This window comes from Pongo pygmaeus, chromosome 5 (assembly GCF_028885625.2).
Source record: "Pongo pygmaeus isolate AG05252 chromosome 5, NHGRI_mPonPyg2-v2.0_pri, whole genome shotgun sequence".
NCBI classification, from domain to species: domain Eukaryota; kingdom Metazoa; phylum Chordata; class Mammalia; order Primates; family Hominidae; genus Pongo; species Pongo pygmaeus.
This window is the reverse complement of record NC_072378.2, coordinates 161,769,703-161,791,185: the sequence shown is the minus strand read 5'-3', so window position 1 is coordinate 161,791,185 and position 21,483 is coordinate 161,769,703. Positions and strand designations below refer to the sequence as shown.

The 21,483-nt window shown below is 39.0% G+C and overlaps 1 protein-coding gene across 14 annotated transcripts in view; it reads right to left on the bottom strand.

Moving 5' to 3' along the window:
• Window positions 1–21,483, bottom strand: part of MAP3K4 (mitogen-activated protein kinase kinase kinase 4) — a 127,953-nt gene that overhangs the window by 6,629 nt on the left and 99,841 nt on the right. For 2 of the 14 annotated variants that reach the window (XM_054490487.2, XM_063666808.1), the window contains 13 exons: window positions 20,830–20,979; window positions 19,154–19,315; window positions 18,545–18,678; window positions 17,630–17,708; window positions 16,855–16,933; window positions 13,563–13,659; window positions 12,325–12,456; window positions 8,795–8,895; window positions 7,988–8,068; window positions 4,058–4,249; window positions 2,817–2,887; window positions 1,929–2,045; window positions 872–1,031 (listed from right to left, as the gene is read on the bottom strand). In XM_054490487.2, the coding sequence (XP_054346462.2) occupies window positions 872–1,031; window positions 1,929–2,045; window positions 2,817–2,887; window positions 4,058–4,249; window positions 7,988–8,068; window positions 8,795–8,895; window positions 12,325–12,456; window positions 13,563–13,659; window positions 16,855–16,933; window positions 17,630–17,708; window positions 18,545–18,678; window positions 19,154–19,315; window positions 20,830–20,979 (1,555 nt within the window). Of the gene's footprint in view, window positions 1–871; window positions 1,032–1,746; window positions 1,838–1,928; window positions 2,046–2,816; window positions 2,888–4,057; window positions 4,250–7,987; window positions 8,069–8,794; window positions 8,896–12,324; window positions 12,457–13,562; window positions 13,660–16,854; window positions 16,934–17,629; window positions 17,709–18,544; window positions 18,679–19,153; window positions 19,316–20,829; window positions 20,980–21,483 lie in introns of those variants that run through there. The other 12 variants (XM_054490488.2, XM_063666809.1, XM_063666817.1 and 9 more) reach the window with 7 other exon arrangements.

The window sequence follows — 21,483 nt, the reverse complement described above, 5'->3', positions numbered from 1 at the left end:
CAGCCAATGAGACCAGTGTATGCTGGGTGATTCAGGGTGCGCCACATTACAGAGCACGAACAATTCTTACGCCCAGACCAAAGCAGACTGGTGAATCCAAAATAACCCCTACGCTGCGTCTCGTCCCTGGTCAGAAGTCAGGTCGGTTCCTAAGTTAATGTGTTTAGGTTAGCCTCAGACTACAGGACAGAATGAAACTTCAGCCTAGGGCCAATTAGGCACACAAATACTTCCCCATTTTAATTATCCTCAAGACTTGCAAATACAAAGGTCAGGGGCATGGCGTGGTTAAGGCAAATGCCACGGTGACCGTTCTGAGACAGAAGCCCAGCTATTCCCCTCGTGCTATGAGAAAAGCACTTTTAATCCATCAGCATGGCCAAATTAACCTTCAGCAGAACTCAATTTCAAGGATTGTGTAAACAAACCCCCATTCTTGTGTGAAAAACGTAGCCTCAAATTTATATGTGCATTTTTGATCTGATTTACTGTCGGTTTACATATTCATGATTTTCATATATAAATAGACAAGAATCCTGACACGAGAGAAAAAAAGGTTGCTTTGATCACGAATGCCGGTAAGTACACGGGCTATGCCAAATCAGCTTATAAAAATAGCAAACTTCATTTTGGCAAAACAGATTTCTCTAAAAGCAATGTTGAACAGAAAGACAGAGCGGACTCCTGGGTAGAGAGACATGAGTTCTACCTTGTTTCTGAATACAGGATCCTTATAGAGGCATATTTCAATGAAAGGTATTTCCATCTAGAGAAATCATACGCGGGAATGGGATGAGTGTCTTCAGAGCACCTCCCACGTGCTGGGTACCCGTGGCTCTGGCCCACAGCAGCCAGGCGGGTGTGGGATTACCTTTAATGTCACGGTGGACTATGCCATGCTCATGGAGGACATTGATTGCAATGGTGATCTGCTTTGAATACAGCCTAATCACATGTTCCTGAAGTCCCAGCCTTGACACCTCTTCTAAAGTCCCCTCATCGCAGTACTCCATGAAGATGTACATTTCTTCCTGTGGGAGGAATAAAGGGCAGCTCTGTGTTTACGGTTTTCCTTACATTTACGCTAGTGAAAAATCTGGAAAACTTCCTAGGCCACACCCCAAAGGAATGTTCTTTCTAACGGTATACTACACTTGCCATCCTGAGTACCGAATGTGTCTCACAACAGTCGTTTCTAAGTCCTCTATAGAGGTGTCTGCCTGTCTCCTCTGTCTGGAATTATACAGCTCTTGGGGATAAGAACATCTCCAAATCACAGGGAATCAATTTCTATTATCCTCTGAAATTAAGTCTGCTATATAATCTCAGACAGGGACCAACAGGGCTGTCCCTACAAATACATTATTAAGTACTGAAACACATCCTTTTTAAACATAATTTGTAAAAACATTAAAAATGATCCATTTCCAACTTCCCCTGGAAGCTCATGCTCTACACCACGATGCTCCAAGTTATCCTCTTTCCCTCGACGTGTTTATTTCTAAACACAAGGGGGAAACTCAATTTGAGGTTTGAATTTTCTCTCATTTCACAATGGCTCCCTAAATACATACAAGAGAAAAACCAGTATTACTTAACAGTGTACTCAACAGAGGTTCAGCAAAAAATGGAAAAAAAAAAGTCACAAGAAGTGGTGTAAGGGGCGTTTTAGAAGAATCTTCTGAATGGCAGGATGGGTTTCAGTGCTTTATGATGTCGGGTTAATGACTACAGTCTACAACTTACATTTTAGGAAGAACTCCTCTAGTTTCAGAGAGAAGGCAGAAATGATGTAACTCATGGAGATTTCCTGATAATTAGGCAAAGTTACTGTGCTCTGAAATGAGAAGACCTGTGATGTAGAACAGGACTCCATTCTGTACCCTCACTGACTCCTCACACACAGAGTGGCATTAGGGCCGGCTTACTCTATGGAGCTCCACACCAAAATACCGAACCAGATTGGGGTGTTTGATGCCTTCGAATATCTTCAATTCATCTGCAGTTTCCTTGATAGTCTTATGGTCATTAGGTTGAAATCGAATCTGTAAAGTGAGGTGACAAAAATGTTAACTGGCTTGATTCAATCACTCTACATTATACACATACACTGAAACATCATTTTGCACCCCATAAATATATGTAATCATGATTTGTCAATTAAAAATAACAAAAAATTAAGTAAAAAGGAAGTTTTTAGCCAAGCTGGAGTGAAGTCATACAAGTGCGGGTAGGTCCCGGGCACAGGGGAGGAAGAGGCCCTGCTCCGAGGCCCTGAGGAGCACCGTGTGGAGGAGGAAGCGGCTCCACAGCAAGTGCCAGACACTGGAGCCTCCCCTCTCCACTCGTCTCCTCCTTCCACGTCAAACCGGATGTCTCCACAGACAGCAGTGAGTCCTGTTTCTACTTCAGGTTCCCTGGCCCTTTCTCCATCCTACCTCCAGCGGTTTCAATGCCACTTGTTTCTGAAGCTTATCATAAATGTTATCTTCTCCCCCAAAGTGTCCCCATAAGACACTACTGTTAATCCTCTCCTCTAAGCCTTCATCAGACTTAGCTCTGCCACCCTCATAGGCCCTTCTCACACCTGTGCTGTCAGAACTGCCTGTGACTTATTATCCTCTCTGGAATCACTGGCCCCTTCACTGTCTGTGTGTGTTATCTCAGTGCATCTGCCTGGCTGGTCCTGACTGTCGCAGTGCTGGTGCTGAAGACAGCTCTACGCACAGAGAACTGAATCACCACCAGCGTCTATACGGAATTTCTATCACCCAGAGCCGCCAGGCCCAAAGGCCCCAGGGAGCCAGGTGACTCACCTCCTTCATGGCCATCAGCTCCCCGGTGTCGACGCTGATGCAGGTGTACACCTTCCCATACTGGCCTTCTCCTGTGAACAATGCAAACAAGCTGCACTTCCAGCCACTGCAGGGGGCTGGCTTACGTTCCTTAAACTTGTAATAATACTGTCCAATTATTTTGGATGTATATTTATATATCTATAATTATGTTTACTATTGCAAGATCCAAAATTTTTCTAAATGTTCCCTGATAACTAAAGTTTTAGGCAATCTCTTTAATATGTCTTACCTACAAGTATCTTTAAATAGAGCAGAACCGACTTTGGTAAATTCCAGGAGAAGCATGAAAATGACCAATAAAAGCAGCATTGGTGCACACCTCTGAGCCCTCATACCCCTCAAGGAGATCTTGGCTGGGGCTGGGAGCAGAAGAAAACAGCCAGGACTAAGCCTGGCCATTGTCTACCTCACTGGCACATGTCCAGGAGTGTGTGGGAGCAGACGTTCCCCTAACATACCTTCTGGGACATTAAAGCAAGAGGATATGTGCCTGAACAAGACTGGTAACAATAATTAATCCAATTTACAAAGTACTTGATTGTTTTCAGTGGTTTTTGCTCTCCTTGATAGCTCTAAGGAAACATCAGGTTTCCTCAGGCTGACAAAGTCCCATATTATTGATACAACTGTGTTCGCCCCCGTCAGACCTAGATGTGTGACAGATAAATACATTTAAGTGAGGAAAGGATCTGAAACACAACAAGACTTCTTCCCTCACATAATTTACGACTATTTTACATGAAGCAATTCCACCTGGAAATTAATTAATAAATGAGGCAATGTTTTAGAAAAGAAGGCTGTCTTGCCCTCATTTGTATCCAGTCTCTCTTCAAATCATGTTCTGCGTGTGTGTTTGTGTGTGTGTGTGTGTACTGAGAGAGAAACTAGAACAAATGGGTCAAATTTTGGTACCTCTCCACTGGCAACTTCCAGGGTTATTAAGCAAAACAATCCAATGCAATGAACCATTTAGAAATCTCTTTCTCATTCTAAAATCTCATTTTGTGTTGCTCTTAGAATACATTTTACAAATTAAACAACCAAAAAAAATCCAGACCACTCTGCAAAAAGATAACAATGCATATTTGCTATGTCTACAAGAAAAAAGGGCCAACTCTATAGGATTCAACCTAAAGAAGTATAACTATTGCTACTTCTAACAGGGACTATCTTGACATCATGCTCCTTAATTTCCTTACCAATTTTGTTTCCTCTTTGCCACTTGAAGGTCACCTTCCTCAAGCCAACATGCATAACATTATCATACGACTTAGGCGTATCACAAACTTGACCAATGATATTCTTTCTCCTCATTTCTCGGTACCTCTTTTCTTCAAACAATCGGACTGACTTCTGGATAGCTTCTATGGGTCCTAGTTTAGAAGCACTATCTGCAGAGAGAACCAAAACCTCATTAGTCCCAATCACTGTTATCAAGTCAGTTTCCAAAAGACAAACCAATAAAAATAGAGCAATATATATTAGCACTCCATTATAGTAAAGCTTATTATCTATTCAGATAAACAGCAGGTGAATTAAAGTTCTTCAAACGCTACTAATTCCAGCATATGCCACCCCTTATACAGTACACACATAAAATATAAACCAGTCACACAAAAATGATTTCCTTTCCCAAGAACGTTGGCTAAAATCTTGCAGTAATATACATGTCTCTAGTTTCTCCTCTCTCCATTCCACACTCGTTTGCCATATTATTAAAACATAAAATGTGATCCTGTTACTGTCCTACATAAATTTAATTCACGAGGCCTGGAGCAGTGACTCATTCTTGTAATCCCAGCACTTTAGGAGGTGAGGCGGGCAGATCGCTTGAGCCTAGGAGTTCAAGACCAGCCTGGGCAAAATGGCAAAACCCCATCTCTACAAAAAAATACAAAAGTTAGCCAGGTGTGGTGGTGTGTGCCTGTAGTCCCAGCTACTTGGGAGGCTGAGGTGGGAGGATCCCTTGTGCCCAGGAGGTAGAGGTTGCAGTGAGCCAAGATTGCACCACTGCACTCCAGCATGGGTGACAGAGTTAAGACCAGTTCTCTAAAAAAAAAAAAAAAAAAAAAAAAAAACAACTTAATTCATGGTTCTCCACTACCTACTAACCAAATATGCAAACCCCTGCAGAATTTGGACCCAGTTTGTCTTTTCTATGTTTTCACACTAGCCAAACTGAAAGACTCTTACAGAACACACCAAACTACTTTTCACTTCCATTACTTTTACACCTTTCCCTCTGCCTAAAATATCTTCTTCATACCTGAGTATCTGTTGAGTGACTCTTACTCACACAGTGCAGCTGAAATGTCACGCCTCTTCTAGGAAGCCGTCACTGATCAGAAGGATTTTCCCTTCTCTGGGAAGAGTACAGAAAAAGGGCTCTACAATCAAAATGCCTGGGATAAAATGCTGGCCTCGCCATTTTCTAGGTGTTTGACAATGGGCAAGGTAATTAACTTCCTCACACATTAAAAACCTAATCTGTAAAATAAAGGTAAAAATACCTATCTCACAGACCTACTGTGAGGATTTCATGAAATAATACCTGTAAAGCATTTAGCCCAGTGGCTAGAACACAGTAAAACTCAATAAATATTAGCTATTGCCATTATTCCTCATTTTCTCATCAGGCAATTTATCTCTATTTCTCCAACTTGTTTTATCATGACTCATAGTAAGAAACACCTTTCACACATTTAACAGTTCTGTAAGCTGTTACCCTTACTACATGTGATTCTGATTTCATCTTGTTCTTTTTTAAAAAATGCTGATCACTCCTACTAAAATTTTACAACCCACTAATGGTTCACAACCCATAACTTGACAACCATGGTTTGTCCACTTCTCTCTGACAACACTTTTCATACCATATCCTAATTAGCTACCCAAGAGCCTATGTTTTCTGGCTCAGATGAAGAGATCTTTGAAGGCTGGGATGACTCTAAGGTTTATCTGAAAAGAGAAATTCTAAAAGATTTATAATGGTCCAGTTATAATTTCTTATTACACTCATTTCTTTAAAATATGGATCCAAGTTTGTTTCCTTTGCCTCAATATACTACACTGCAAATCTACCCAGCACGGGGCAAGATTTTAACAGCAGTGAGGCCATGGGCTCCACTGACAAATATTTCTGAGAAACGCTTAAAAAAAATTTCTCAAAATTCCTTTTTTTTTTTTTTTTTTTGAGATGGAGTCTCCCTCTGTCACCAGGTTGGAGTACAGGGGCACGATCTTGGTTCACTGCAACCTCCGCCTCCTGGGTTCAAGAGATTCTCCTGCCTCAGCCTCCCGAGTAGCTGGGACTACAGGTGCGCACCACCATGCCCAGTTAATTTTGTATTTTCAGTAGAGACAGGGTTTCACCACATTGGCCACGATGGTCACGACTTCTTAACCTCGTGATCCACCCGCCTCGGCCTCCCAAAGTGCTGGGATTACAGGTGTGAGCCACTGTGCCTGCTCTCTTTTTTTTTTTTTTTGGAAATGGAGTTTCGCTCTTGTTGCCCAGGCTAGAGTGCGATGTGCAATCTCAGCCCACCACAACCTCTGCCTCCTGGGTTCAAGCAATTCTTCTGCCTCGGCCTCCTGAGTAGCTGGGATTACAGGCATGCGCCATCTCGCCTGGCTAATTTTGTATTTTTAGTAGAGACAGGGTTTCTCCATGTTGGTCAGACTGGTCTCGAACTGCCGACCTCAGGTGATCCTCCTGCCTTGGCCTCCCAAAGTGCTGGGATTACAGGCGTGAACCACCGCGCCCAGCCCTTGGTCTTTACTATGTCAATGTGAACTGTAACTCTCACAAGAGAAACATAATTCCAAGTGGTTCCCAAGTTTACTTGACCAAAGTACTTGATTTGAAAAATACGGCAAAGACCTTGTATCTGTGGGACCTGCTGATTCCATGTGAGCCACTGAAGAGACTGTCTTCCTGTCACCAGGCTCAAGCCTCGGAAAACTCCCCCACTTGAACCCTCGACACATACCTACTCTGGTGACAACCAGGCTTGTCAATGGTTGCACCAAAGCTGTTTCTTGCTGCCATTACCTCTTTTAAATCCCATGTTAGTCCAGTATTGTATTACTTATACTGAATTTCTGCAATGGCATTTTAACCAATCTGCCCACTTTCTCCTCAATTCTGGCTAGCAGACTATACTATCTCAGTGTCTTACTCATCCCCAGCCTCCCACATTTCCAAACACACCAGCTGCTCAAGAGCCTCTGGGGCTGCCCACCACCTCTGGGCAAAGCCTTCATTACTTAGCCAGTCGCTGACAGCTGTCCATGATCTGATCTCCCCTCACCCTCCAGTTTCTCCTGCATTGGCATCTGCGCCCAGTGGCTCTCCTCTGTAGTCACGAGGCCTCCGGGTGCACTTCCTTCTATTCCTTGCCTCCTGGCTTGCTGCAGACCTGTCATCCCTTCAAAGGGCCAGCCCAGTCTCCTCCCTCCACAAAATCCTTCCAGACATCTCTGGGCCTTGGAAGATAAATACTCTTCTGGTCAGTCACACATAGTTCAAAGGGAAGCTGCCATGGAGTGCACTGGACTTGAGAGAAGCGCCCTCTGGTCCTCACTCTGTCATTTGCTACCTTGGCCAAATTGTTGGGCTGCTTAGAAACTATCACTTATAAAATGAGAACATCTATTTTGCCTATTGCTCAATATTGTTGTGCAAAAAAAGACATGAAAGCATTTTATAGATCATTAAATACTAGACCAATGATTTTTCTGCTATTTGTTCTTTTGATTAATATTAATCACCTGCTTCGTAAGTTCTTTCCCTCAATGTCTAATTTATGAATGGTTATTTCACAAATGTTTATTATATTCCTACCATGGACAAAAAATTATGCTAAGTTGCTTTAAGAATATAAAGATGAGTAAAACATATTATGGACCCAAAGGAGCATGTAGTTTGTTACAAGAAATAGGAAATGTACACAAACACAGTACATGATAGAAAGTGATGTCAGAGGTGTGAGATCACAAAATAGTAATGGAGGAGGTCTAATAATTCAGAAGCTAAATCAAGTTTTACCTGAAACTGCTCCCCTTATGTGTACCCGTGTTTTTTTTTTGTTTTTTGTTTTTTTTAACTTCAACACTCTTTCTCTCACCTTTACTCTGGCTGATTAGTGTCCGAAGTTCCCAACTTCTTCTTGTGGACCCACTTGAATCTCCTCTTGGATATGCTGGTTCTGCAGCAAGTTATTTTTATACAAATTAAGATTTATGAAATAAATATGCTTATTTGAGAACAACTGAAAGGAAAAGTAATGGTTAAAAGCAACCTGTTCTCCTTTCTGGTTATTAATTTTTAGTGTGTTTGACGTGGGTGTGAGAAACTATCTTTGCAATCAATTCTAAAAATTGCACCAACTAAGAAGTTAATGGGGTTACAGGATTTTAACTACACTCATCTTTTCATGAGTAACAGACAACAGAATACTGTGCAAAAAGTGGATTCCTTAGGGACTTCATTCAAGATGTCGGCTTCAGGAGCCCCAGCCCTATTCCAATGGAAGCAGCAATGTGGTTCCTGAGCAAAGGTTCCTGAGGGCTGCATTATAAACTTTCACATACGATCAACAAACACAGTGTCACTTTTGTATTTTTTAAATGAATAAAAGTATTTAACAGTTAAAATATCTAGAATAATAATATTTTTAAAGCAACAAAAGTAGACCTATAAAATGCTAACAGAGCTAAAAAGGCATCTGTATTAGAAGGCCAATGTGCTCAGCAGTAAGCTCTGTGCTTCTTACTCATAAAGCTCTGTGCTTCTTACTCTTCATTCCTTTAGAAAGGACCAAAAAAAGGAAATCTTCAAGGAATCCTCATAAAGGCATTAACAACAGAAACTGGTGAACTGAGACAAATGATTAGGCTGGTTGTGAATGCAGCTAACACCTTAAAACACTCACCGTCTCGCTCCTCCGTGGGGCTTGAGTGACGACTCAGGGACCTAAACTGCAATTCAGCAGCTATGGAAGCCAACCGATCATTTTCAGGGACGCTGGAACCCCTGTTTTAATATTTTTAACAATTGAGCTATCAATTCAATAGAACTTAAAATGAAAGATCTGTGAGATTTTTCTAGAGCAATAATTCTCAACTGGGGGCAACTCTGCCTGCCAGGAACAACTCTGCCTCCAGCAATGTCTTAGACACTTTTGGGAGGGTGCTACTGGCATCTAGTGGGCAGCGGAAAATGCACAGGACAGACCCACCAGAATTATCCCCCTAAGTGAACAGCGCTGCTGTGGAGACCGTCCTCTGGAGTCTGTTAGAGCTCTAAAGTCTGGAAGGAGGGCTCCATTTTCATCTCTTCATAGCCAACACCCGAGCCTGAGAGCACCTGCCTGCATAAAACCTTGTCTTATATTAACAATAGAAATAAAAACACGACACTATTGAAGTGTTACTGACATGTGAAAAGCTCCATAACTTAAGCCCAGGGTGAATAAAACTGTATTAACCAAATCTTGCTGATCTTTAAAGTTACCATCAAATTATATTTATGTACTTAATTATGTTTAAAGTACTAAAATCATTTCATGGTCCAAAAGATTCCAAATCTCTTAATAAGAAAATGGAAGGGAATACCTAAAGGTTTCTCAAGCAGTAGCCAAGCAAAAGTGCAAAAGAGCAGGAAGCTTAACATATTAAAGAACAAAGTTAATGAGGTGCTTTTCCGAATAAAGTGAAATATTCAGCAACCAGAACGAACCTATAAAGAGTAAAAACTAAAACTAAATAGGGAATGTGTTAAAATTGTAATTCGAATAATCAAAGAACCTCAAATAAATACGGCATTAGTTTATTAAAGTCATTTAGTGTATATTTTTAAGTGAATGGCATAATGAAGTATGGTAGCATTTATGCTCTTATTATACATTGATAGGTTGAAGGCAACATGATCTATTGCACAGACATTTACAAATTATAAAACATGCATTTTTTTCTGGTATTTCCCTAAGCCCTCAAATCTAGTATAGTACTTGTTAAGTCTGAAGTGATGGGGACATTTCTACTGCCATATAGTTCATCAAAAATTCAGCACTATCTGACGGGAAAACCACTAGTGTTGAAGTGAGGAAGCCTATTCCACTCCTAAGCAGCACCAAAGACCACTGGTGAGACCAAGAAGTCACTAAACACCTCTAATTTTCCCGATTTCCCACAAGTAAGACTAGCTAATTCCATGTCCTTAAGAGATTTTTGCATGGGTAAAAGGCAAGAACATATACTCATGAAGTGGCATATTGGGGAATGTTGAACGACTAGCTCTGGTGGGGGATGTCTGGGATGGGGAGGTGGGTTGTAGAGTTTGCCAATTTCTGTGGCATAACAACTTGCAAAATTTCTCAAACATTCTCCAACAGCTCTTGAGAGCCAGCAGGAGCAAGCCTCAGCAAGAGCACCACTGCAAAGTGTTTTTGCAAACGATAGTAAGATAACAAGCCCAGAACAGATATTTCCTAGGTCAAGTAAAATCAATTAAAAATACTTATTGAAACCTCTAGGGTCAAGTGAAGTTTAACTTTGGTTGATGTATCTGTAAGACGGGCAAGGGCCGTGGCAGGGATGCACACACTGGTGTCACTCTGCCTCCCCGTGGCACATTTACAAAGCCACAGCTGTGTTGACACACAAGCCCTTGGGTATGTGAAGTCTGCCTCGGGAGCAGTGACCTGAATCCACCAGTGACTCACGGGCCCACGAACCATGAGGCTTACGCAGGGCTTGAATGCAGGACGGAGTCTGGCAACCACCCCACACCTCTTCACGTGGCTGTGCTCTTCTCTACCTACCGTCTCTCACACACAGACGGTCATAAAGTAAACGGGAATCCTGTGTAAAAAATGTCCTTCAAGATACCAGACTATGATACTATTAAAATTTCTAAACATCAAAGATTGTCTAAGTATATACAAACTTAAGATGAATACTTATGAAATGCTACTGATAAGCATTTAAGATGAAATGCTGAAAAACTGCTTCTGCAAAGACTAAACTCCATGAAAAGGCTAACTGTAATATTTAACTCTTACACTAAAATACACATAATGTACCACACTACCAACTTACAAATGCCTGAAAACACAGTGCATCAACCTTTAAAAAGAGGGAGGTCACTCCCCATTGTCCAGTTCGGGAGCAGTCTCATGTGAACGTGGACACAGCAGGTGTGGGAGGCAGGGGGCACAGGGTGGCCAATGCCCTCCTCAATGATGACTGTGTTTTAGGCCAGATCACTTCTCTTCAGTCTGTACTGCATGAATAAAGAAGACAGTTATGGCAGCCCTCACAGGGATATAAAAGCATATACAAAGATATTTGCCATGAAAAGCTCTAAACGTAAAAACTAGGAAGTTAAATGGGAATTTGTTCAATGTTGTTAATTTTTTTAGTTGACTGCTTAAGCTGTAAAATGCTTTGATATTTTTTAGGTTATAGACATTTCTCACTAAAATTTAGAAGTATTAATTATTTTAATGAGTGAAAAGACTGCAAATATTTGTAGAAATTTTAGACTGTTATTAAAGTAAGTGTAAAAACATTTTAGTCTATTTTAAAATCTAAAGCCAGGCAGCATCTTCCTGTTAACTCTACTATTTTCTCCTCGGGGCTGAACACAGAGCCCTGGGTTCTATCACAAGTTGATCTTTTTAGATTACATACCCCCAACCTAAATAGTTTGGTCTGACTTGCATTGGAAGATGGGAATACTGACAGCGTTCCTCCTACTTAGGTACAAAGGTGAAATTTAGAGAGAACAACAGCTCTTCCTCCACTTAGGATAGGAGAACATGATGAAATCCTCTGCCAAAATATAACCAGAATGGGAAAACCTACAAGACCCTCCTTACTTATACAAAACACAATGTGAGACTTAATTGTTCTGGGGTTTGCCAAGTTGTCTGAGAGTTCTCTCAAGTACTGATCTATTCTCCATATGACATACAAACCCCATGAACTCATTTTTCCACTTCTATAAACTACTTCTAATCAACAATTATTTAAAACAGAGTATTTGGCTAGAAAACTGATCTCCCCAAAAAATAAAATGTTACCACCTCAGATCATTAACTAGATGCCATCTTTTAACCACCTCGTGACTCCAGGCTCTGTGAGGCAAAATGCTCATGTCCCCTTCTGTTATGGACCAGTCCTTTCCTATAATACTCCATCAAGTTATTCTTCGCAAAGTCTTTGGTCATTTTGGCTAATATTACCTCCAAAGAAATACTGACATCAGACAGTTATCTATTCGTGTTGGTCAGTGCCAGAGCCTTCGGGCCGTGACAACCTGCGGAAGGCCCTAGAGCATCACTCACACACCACAGCAAAGAAGCCCAACCACAGCCGGCACACACCCTAACACTCTGGTTACTGTGCAAGCGCATGTGAGGGGTGGTGATGGTACGGGACGCTGGTGGGGTTAGACTACCTGGTATCATGGGCACTGCTGATGGATTTGGGCAGCACAGTGTCGCCACCAGAGGGGCTGGGCCGACTGGCAGCAACAGCAGCAGCAGCAGGGCTGCCATGGCTCCGCGCGTCGGAAGGCACGCTCCGAGTGCTAAGACAAGAAGAAAAGCTTCAGGAACACATGTGAGAAGAGGGAACGGACTTGAAAATCGTTTTCAATTAAGAATAAAATATGGCAAGGGGGTGAAATATATTTAAAAATATAAAATTCAAATTGTTCTTTGAGATTTGAGTCTAGGTGTAAAAAAGAAAAAACCTAACTTCAAAGCTTTTCTTTTTTTTTGAGACAGCATCGCACTCTGTTGTCCAGGATGGAGTGCAGTGGCACAATCATAGCTCACTGCAGCCTTGACCTCCTGGGCTCAAGTGATCCTCCTTGCCTCAGCCTCCTGAGTAGCTGGTACTACAGGCACGGCCACCACACCCAGCTATTATCTTTGTTGTATTTCTTGTAGAGACGGTGTTTTGCTACGTTGCCCAGGTTGGTCTTCTGGGTTTAAGCGATCCTCCCGCCTCGGCCTCCTAAAGTGCTGGAATTACAGGCGTGAGTCACTGCACCCCGGTCCCCTCAAAGCTTTAAAAAAAAAAAAATAACTGTGGTCCTTATCTAGCAAATATTGTCAAATAAAATTAAACTTTTAAAAAGTGATTATACAGGTGAGAGAAGGTGCTCACTACCTCAAGATGCAGAAATGCCACCACATTCAAGGCAGTTATCGTGAATGTACTATAGTTTCTGAATTCACTTAGTGTTTAAGTTGCTTTGTAATTACATATGCAGATAAAAATTGAATCTGGAAAGCTCATTCTAGTTTTTCTCCACTTTTAGTGATATTTAGTATTGTTTTCAAATGTTGACTACACTATCCACATTCAAATTTGTTTTCCAAAGGTTATTTTTCAAAGGCAGGAAAGGAAAAAATGACTCCACAGCCAGAAAGCATTTAGTAGCTTGAGGTTATAAATAAGCTGAGAAACGAAGTTATCTTGAAAGGTGCAGGTCTGTTTTAAACTTGCATGTCTTTTTCTTTTGCGACTAAAGCCTTCAAGATAATGCAAGTAAGAGCTTTTACAAACGTACGAACAACGCAGAAAAGGTATTTAGCTCTCAGAGCAAGCATCTAGTAGTTTCAAAAGTATCAGCATGCATATCGGAGAGCACTCTGTAAAGCAAATGACTAGATAAGCACCAAATACCTGAATCCCTCTGGAGTGGGGATAATGAGGTGTGGGTTAGGAGGGTCACTATGGCATCGAGGTACCTTCATAGGACGGGGGCTGTTCCGATGAATGGCTGCCAGCAAAAATGGCAACAAATGCAACTTGTTAATATGGTCCACAGAAAATCATCAAACCAAACAGTCAAATGGAAAATAGAATGTAACTTATTTTGGCCGATGACCAAGGTAAGTCCATTTATATAAGTAAAAAATAATATTACATATACAAATATCATGGAAAATGTCACTTTTTAAAAGTCAGTAAAGCCCCATTATATATTTACAGTTTTCTCCATCAAAAAACATTTTTAAAAATCCTGGAGTAAAACATACATAATGTAAGCTAACCAAATGATTTAACCTATTTTAGAGATACATGAAAATGTGGTATCTCCCTAATAAAAAGGAGTTCTTTACGTTGTCTGCATGTTAAAAAGATTGTGGTCACTGGCGACATTTCGAGAGGAGGTCACTGTCATTTTCTTGAGTGCATGGAGTTTTATTCAGTTCCTTTAAACCAGATCAGGTAGATTTAACTGAGTTATTTTTTCAAGAGCATGTTTTCTTCTCTTTTTCTTTTACATATTCTGGTAATAGGTAAATATGAATAAAATTTAAAATAAAAATTTAAAACTAGATAAAATTTAAAATTAGAGATCTTACCTAGTGAATACAAATATGCTGACAACTCCACTTTCCCAATAACTACATGTCAATATTAGTGACATGTGTTATATTTTGCCTACTCTCCGTAACATGCTTTTCTCTTCTTCACTTTTAAACACTCTGTTTTAACCCTCCTTAGTATTTTTTTAATGTCATATTTTCTCTTCATGTTAATAATTTTAGTCTATATATGTTTTATCCCAAATAGGTTTTATCCTACATGGAAATCCTGTTTCTTCATGATTTTGTTTCCTATTAATAAGGGGAAACAAGAGAGACAGAAGTAAAAATGGAGAGATCTGAAGTTCCCTTATAGAACTTACAAAACAAAACTTAAGAGACTGTTAACAAAAAAACCTCAGGCAATTTGTGTCTCTGATTCATTATCCTAGCTATTACAATGGCAAATGGAAGAAATTCAATAGTAACAAAGGTTAAAAAAAAACAAAAGATTTGGTGAGTCTTTAAGCAAAGATACTGGGAACTAGTCAAAAATTAGTAAAAACTTTCCTACAAATAAAGACACTCTGTTTAAAAAACGATGTGCACATATTATGTTTTGCATGAAATAAAACAATTATTTTAATAGTAGGTATATGTAACACTGCAAAACTTTCCACTTCATTGGAAAGAAAATTCAAATAGCTAATAAACAAAATGGATGTTCAAATTTCACTACTGGTAAACACTGATTATAGAGATGCTTTTCACAGTCAAAACAAACAAAAGCCCATAAAAAAATGGTAGAAAGAATTACAGTACATTCATGACGGCCACAGTGTGGCCGATAAAGAGAACAAGTGAGATCAATACCTGTTGACATGGAGACATTTCTCCAATTGTAAACGAACCACCCTATATATGACTGTGTGATGAAAGGGGCATAGAGAAAGGTACAGGGAGAATGCATTTGTGTGACTATATCAATCTATAGAAAATATGGAAGCTTACATACCAGGTTGTTATTTGTTATGTGCTTACAACAGAGGGAAAGGAAGAAAGTAAGCAACAATAACAACAAAATGACAGTTGATGTGCTCTCAATTTCATTCATTTCCTTTGTAAGAAAAGAACACAAAACCAAATGATGACCCCTGTTGAGTACGGAACACTAGAATTTACACAATGTTATTACTTATTTAATCCTCATTAGCATCCAGTTTCATTCATTAAAAAGAGAGGCTCAATGACGTTAAATGAGCAGCCCCAGGTCAATTGCTGTCCAGGCCCCCGACAGTTCAGTTCCACTAACCCATAGTGGCTGAGAGGACAAAGGACCATGTGAGTCTCCAGAGAGTGCTATTAATTAACTGTCCCACTGCAGTCTGGAGTGGCAGGCATATTGAAAGATAAGCGACTCAGATGTTACCCGGGACTACCTTTGGATTCAGGAAGTATGAGTCATTTTTATTTTGTCTTTTGTAATCTTTTTCTACATTGATAAATTTTCTAAATGAACATCTTCCATATTTTTCTAGATACTTTTTCTATGTTGTAATTTTTCCACAATGAAAATGATTCCTTATCTAATAAAATATTTTAAAGTAATTCTTACTGAATTATCGATCATGTGTTCTTAGAGAAGTGTTTTAAGAGATCAGAAAATCAAAATTATTCATAACTTAAGCAAAAGCCTGGTAAGACAATAGCATGCTTTATATAAAATGCTCAAATAGTCTTACAAATGGTAACTTTCATTTTCACAACAACTTTGGGAGAAAAAGAGGTATAAACTGAAGATTAAAAAACCAACAATTAAAACCCATTCTACTGAATTTTCTGCAGCTAGCAAGTACCCTATATGAAATACAGTTGGTGTTCAATAAATTTACCATTTATGAATTATATTTTGTGTAATTTAAATTGCATAAAATTTCTAAGTTTTCTTTTTTGGGTGTTTATTACTTACAAATACAGTTTTGTTTTATTTACAAACTATCTCAAGAACGGCATTAGACATAGCTTTTTTAGACATATATTTTGTTTTCAACATTTCAACATATACTATAAAAGTGTTAATCATTCAATGTGACTGTAAAATTGTACATAAACTGTAATCAAAAATTGTAACTGAAGTAATATATATAGCAGCGTAACTTAACTTGACTTTTTAAACAGTAAAACCAAATCGGAATTTACTACAGCTGGTGGGAAGGTGGGTACTTGGGAAAGCTGTGGCGAAATGGACACTGCCCTCCTCAAAGGTGAGGAAGGCGGGACAGGGAAGTGATCTGCAGCCACCTGCAGCAGGGGCGGTTCCTGCTGCTTGGCAGACAACGCCTTCTTCCAGTCTTTCCTCCCCATCAGAAAAGATGGTAAGGGGGAAAAAAGAATGGTAGTATTGCTATAGAAAAAAATGTATAATTGAATACTGCTGGCTAGCATGGAATAGCTTATGGCTTATGTTTTAATCTTCCTGTTGGATTTAGAAAGGTTGCTGTGGAGTTCTCTATTCACACACCTCATTTCTGTCCCTCTCATTGTCGTTTTCCTGAAATACTGTTAAAATACCTTTTATACCATTTTAAACGACTGCAATTACAAAAGGATTTGTCCACTCAAATCATTATGTTCCAGAAGAAATGCTGTAACGGCTGTCTTACCAAGGTACAAACCTGTAACAGGACTGTGTGGTTTTCCTATGACATGGCCAATGCATTCATTCATCAAGGCTTGTAAACTCTAGAAACCAAAAGAAAATGGGAAAGGTAAGGAGAAAACACGCATACTTTCTTAATTATGTAAGTAGCACAAATTAATTTTCAGTATATTTTTAAAAACATGCTACCCAAAATATTTTCAGTTAGTTTAAAAGAAAATAGGTATAAACACAAATTGTATGTAATTTAAGATAATATAGTATATTTCATTTTTATAAGTAAAAGCAAATTAGCTGTCAATTTCCCATAACACAATAACGTCTACAAGCAAAGAACTTTTCATGTAATCGTCTCTACTACTGGGAGAATAAAATAAATGAATTCACACTTTGAGCAACATCATGCTAATCTGATGACACTTATCAGACTAACAGTGATATTTAACACGAGCATGATGCTCTCAAATGATGCACACTGAGGTAAAAGAGCTAATCCTTGTTCTGCCCCAAAGCAGCAGCTATGATGGCAGTAAAAATATAAATCTAACAAATATTTTAGAAGGACCAGGGTTTACAAACTAGACATTGACTTAGTTGAACACTAATGCTACAAAAAGAAAAAAAATCTTACTCTGCTATGAGGAGTACTTTAATTTCTCAGCATTATCATTACACAAAAAATATTTACAAACCACTATTACATATAAAACACATACAACCAGAAAATATGGAGTGACTGGCTTATTTTATAATGAAAAAAACTTTAGAATATTCCATACCAAGAAGTCATCTTCTGGTAAAGCTGAAATAAAGGCAGGTTCAATTGCTTGTAGAAAATCAAATCCTTGAGTCGCCCACCTGGTACATGAAAAAGTTTGGTAATCACATAACAACCCAGAAAATGCCGCAGCAGTTTTAGACTGTACAATACTGAAAAGTAACATAATTATAATTACTATTTAGGACAAAACACTTTTTTTTGCTTGGGTTCAGTAAGTTTACAGTGTGACCTTTTGGAAAGGAGAATAATTTTTTAAAATTTAATTTTGTTTTGAAACCAATGGGAAGCATGGAAGAGGATTTTAGACATGATAGGTGCCACTTGTAATTCAACAATTATTTATTTGTAATTCAACAATTATTTATGAGTTTTGTAACCCAAAGTTCCTACTTTGAGTCTCAGACGCAGCAAATGTGTTTTCTCTAACTTGGAGAAATTGCTTAATGACTTTAAAAAAGTGCCCCATGTTATCCCTCCATTACAAATTACAGAACACTCAGCTATTTTTCACATAGTCATGACACTTTAATAACTATGTTTACTTTAGTGGAGCTACTATTGAGCCTCACAGATGATTCACCCATTTCACCCCTGCAAATTCCAAAATGGTTTCTTAATGAATAAATTTCATGAGGGAGGAAAATACATTAGTCATCAGGAAGACTTGTCAAAGGAGCACATGAGTTCCCTTAAAGGTAACTCCAATTTGGAACAAATTTAAAAAAAAAATTTTTTCCCAAGAGTTATGCAGTTTTCTCTATATATTTTTCCATTAAAAAAAAACCTGATCACCGAAGAGTTTAGAGTGTTCCCTTCTGTGTCGTCTGCTCGAAAAGAATCCCACAGAACATATATGAACAAATACCACCAACCCCACATGATGCATTTCAGAAACATCCTACTTGGTCATTACCTGGGTCTTGTACCTCTACCACTCTCACATTTAGTCAGGACATAATTCATCCACTTCCGGGCAAAGCTTATATATTTGTCTCCTATCTTCTGTCTAAACTCCCCAGACATCAAACGAACAACTTCTTTATGATACTGTAAGAAGATTTCATGTATATCAAAATTAAGGAAATGATCATTAAATAGTATCACACACTATAATGCCATGTCTGTTTAAAATGTTTTTTAAAAACAAAAAGTGAAATCCAATTAAAATTTTTATATTTTGAATATTATGAAGAATTATGGAAAGTATAGTGTTTCAAAATGCAGTTTCATAAATGTTTTACTCCTGAGTTTAAATTAAGAATGTGCTTTTATGATATAAAACATCTCTTTAAAGTTTTAAAATATAAGTAGATGGCTGTTAGCACAAAATAAAAGTTGGACAATTACCTAACAGTTTAAAAGTAAACTAACATCTCTGACATACAGCAGTGATATAAGATGATATTCTTGATTAAGCTGTGATTACAATATCAGATTTACTGTAAAAGGTTCCAAAAACTTTCTCTAAGTTATCAAGCAATTACTAAATTGTACCGTGTGTTTCCTCTTATTCTAAACCTACCTCAAATCCAAAATTGTACCCTTGAATCATTGCTTCTCGGTAGTACTGTTGCAAGGTAACAGATTCAGATTCATCAACCTCAGCATCAAATTCTGATGTGAACATGTGGTCCACGCGGTCAATGGCATTGCTTATTCTGTTGCATAGCTCCAATGCATCATTCTAAAGAGTCCAAACCATGATTAATGCAAAATGAAGAAAATCATGTAATACCACATTTTAAAGGAAGATTTCGTTCATCATCACACAGACATTAACCATTACAAACAATTCAGCCACGTGGTAAAGGAATTACCAAATATAGAAGAAATTATGTCATTTTATTTGGCATTCTTAAATAGAAGAGAAAAAATGCATTTAAAATGATACAGGCTAGTTATAATCTGCTCTTGGAATAGATGCTTTTATCTCCAATATTTTTATACATCAACCACCTGTTGTTTTCTCCTCTTGGACGGTTGCTCAACCATAAGTACGGGTGCAATTCCACATGGTGAAAAAGTCCATGTACTTCTAGACGACCTCCTCAAATCATGCTGTCCTCATTTCCCTGCTACTCCCTAGTCCAGGGGTTCTCTTCTGGGGCAGATTTTTCCCCCTCCCCTCAACGTCTGGAGATGTTGTCCAGAAAAGTTTCTGATGGTCAAAATTTGGAGGAAAAGGTGGAACTACTGGGATATGGTGAGTAGAGGCCAGGGATGCTGCTAAACGTCTTACAATGCACAGGACAGACCTCCACAACAAAGAATTACTGGCCCAAACGTCCACATTGAAGAGGCTGAGAAGCCCTGCCCTAGCTCGAGCTTTTGTCACCTCTGTCAGCAACACCACAATAGCTCCAAATCGGTCTCCCTTTCTACCCACCCTTACACACGAGTGCACACAAGGTCTCCATCAGGCAATCCCCTTACTATGGTTACAAAATATTCTTCCAGCAATAGAGATAACCTAAATATTTAGTTAATAAATGTTTATAGATAAATTAGATAAATCAGACCGACAGAAGAAAAACAAATGTTTACGAAATGACTTGTAACTTCAGAGAGTGTTTCTTCTTCAAGAAGTTAAGCCTTAATGTGAGTGAGAAGACATAACTGATGGCCTGGAAAAGTGTGGATGAGATCAAGACTGATAAATGGGATACAAAATAGAAAGTGTCAAAACCAGAAAATAATGGAAAAAGACAGCCAGGCTGAGGCTTGTCATAAACTTTGAAAGGCCTTTGTGCTTCTCTGCAACTTTTTTCTATTATATTTAATTTGGTTGAATTATTTATTAAACAAAACAATAAATAAATCTTCTATTACACACTGCTAATATGCAGTACCTCTAGTAAATACTGGGGATTGTGAAAGGAGAATGAAATTTACACTGGGAATGAAGAGACCTAAATTACTAAATTTTCAACTTTGCCACTAACCAGTCATGTAGCCATTATGAATAAGTCACATAAAGTTCAATTCTCTATCCTTTCCAATTATAAAGTTCTACGGCTTCAGGAAGAATCTCAGAATCTGTAGTTTAGACATAAGAAAATACGTATTGGGAAGAGAGATGAGTGGGTGGGCAATTTAAGAGCTCAAGTTCCTTGGATGGTATTACCTTACACACATTACCACACACTGACTTTCATCAAAAAGGAAAAATCTCAGCTAATGTAGAGGACAGTGTAATACCTTCAGCTGCTGCAAAGCTTTGGCGATGACCGGCTGACTGGATGTCTGCTCCTGGCACAGAGTCATAAGTCCCTCAATGGACTGCTGGAAAGCTTTTCTCTGAATTGTGAGATGGGCAGACTGCATGACAACTAGTAAAAGATTATCCACCTGGGAGGAAAATCAAGCACAGGACATAAAAACCAACCCAGTTACTAGTTGTTATTCTAGTCCAACACCAGTCCAAAAACAATGCCAATCTCAGGCATACCAGGCCAACAACCATCTGATCAGAAAGTCATTTTTAAACAAAGCTTCTCCTACACAGCAACACACTTCAGTGGGCATTGACAGCTGGGATATTCAGCACCATGGAGAAGAACCCTTTGGGACTGCAGGCATGACATCTTTGAGATATCCTAGAACTTGAAGTAGTTCAGTACTGCTAGTGCGCAGTGTGTGTGAGTGTGTGTGTACGTGTGCATGTGTGTGTGTATTGGAGCAGCATGTGAAGAAGGAAAATGTAGAAATAAGACAGAAATCAGATGAGGGGCCTTATATAAAACATTAAGAAATCAAGACTTTATTACTTTTGTTCTTCAAGAGATGAAGAATCCTTGCAGTATTTTAAGTAGATCTGTGATGCAATCAGATGTATTATAATGATCATTCTAG